Genomic DNA, 1,404 nt, shown 5'->3' with positions numbered 1-1,404 from the left:
ATAAAAAAAAATGTGATTAATTTTTATAAAACCGCGTGATTATATATATATATATATATATATATATATATATATATATATATATATATTATATATATATATATATAATATAATTAGAATTAATATTGTAGTAATTATCCACTCCTAGTCAAAGTTAAAATATGTATTTATCCTTCTAAAAGTATCTTTTATTTTTATTTTAATATCAATTGGTGGCGGCTTTCGACACTCACTGGAATATATATTTGTGAGCCGCAAAATGAAATGTAAGATCTTTAATTAATTAGTGGCTAGAATTACTCGGAACATTGAGTACATAAGAGAAACAAAAAAAACAAGGCAGCCTCTGTCAGCCAGCAATGCCTCGAACAAAAAAAACATGTGTGTGCGTGTGTATATATAGTGACATTCGAGCATGGTTGTCTGTGAAAAAATGTCTGGGGTTTGGGTATTCAAGAAAGAAGGGTTTCGTTTAATGGAAAATGGTGAAACAGAGAGAAGCAGATTGAAGAAAAAGGTTTTGGTTCACGTGGCAAGTGGTGAAGTTGTGTCTTCGTACGGTTCATTGGAGCAAATATTGAGTAATTTAGGGTGGGAAAGGTACTATGGAAGAGACCTTCAACTGTACCAATTTCACAAGCATTCTTCCACTGACCTTATTTCCCTTCCAAAGGACTTCTCCAAGTTCACCTCTGTCTATATGTATGATATTGTCATCAAGAACCCTAATGTCTTCCATGTAAGGGATAACTGACCCATTCCATTACCTTTTTTCTTCCTCTACAACAATATTCTATTTTTCTTTCTTTTCATCCCTAACAATTTACATTTTCTCATTTATTAAATAGGATAATCATACTTTAACAACATTTTTCTACATTTTAACATGTGTCATTCTGTGAATGGTTTATGTTGGTGTTTATGATTATTATTATTGATTATAAAATAACTTTGAACCAATCACATAATAACATGTGAATGATATTAAAATGTTGTCAAAATATCATTATCTTATTAAATAATATACTTAACATCTATCTTAATAATGATTTATTATACGAGAGAGTTTTTTCCTAATTTTTTTTCTGATTTTTTTAATGGTTTCTTAATATATTTTAAAATGGAAAAGTGAATGTACGTTAGTATATAGAAAATTTAAGTTTTTCTCTCACTAAACTCAATTCTTATTGCATGGTTTTCAATTACGTGCTTGCTTTCTCCTCAACTGTTTTACTTTCTCTTTTTTCTCATATTTGGTGGGCTTTCAAATATGGAGAATCCTACACCATGGAATTGGTTGATTTGAGATTTTTTTTCTTTTTTCTTTATATTTTATATAAATTTTTCAAACATATTAAAAGTGACAAAAATTTAATTAAAATATATATAAAAAATAAATATACA

The 1,404-nt window shown here is 27.7% G+C and overlaps 1 protein-coding gene across 1 annotated transcript; it reads left to right on the top strand.

Moving 5' to 3' along the window:
• Window positions 1-412: 412 nt before the first annotated feature.
• On the top strand, window positions 413-796 carry LOC106761808 (flowering-promoting factor 1-like protein 1). The gene has a single exon (XM_014645376.2). The coding sequence runs from the start codon at window positions 416-418 to the stop codon at window positions 752-754; it is 339 nt and encodes a 112-aa protein (XP_014500862.2). The 5' UTR covers window positions 413-415; the 3' UTR covers window positions 755-796.
• Window positions 797-1,404: the final 608 nt, after the last annotated feature.

Source organism: Vigna radiata, chromosome 5 (genome assembly GCF_000741045.1).
Source record: "Vigna radiata var. radiata cultivar VC1973A chromosome 5, Vradiata_ver6, whole genome shotgun sequence".
Lineage (NCBI taxonomy): Eukaryota > Viridiplantae > Streptophyta > Magnoliopsida > Fabales > Fabaceae > Vigna > Vigna radiata.
This window is presented reverse-complemented; position numbering and strand designations above follow the sequence as displayed.

Excerpts from the sequence above, each read along its gene's own strand:
- LOC106761808 (XM_014645376.2), top strand. The coding sequence starts at position 416 with ATGGTTGTCTGTGAAAAAATGTCTGGGGTTTGGGTATTCAAGAAAGAA.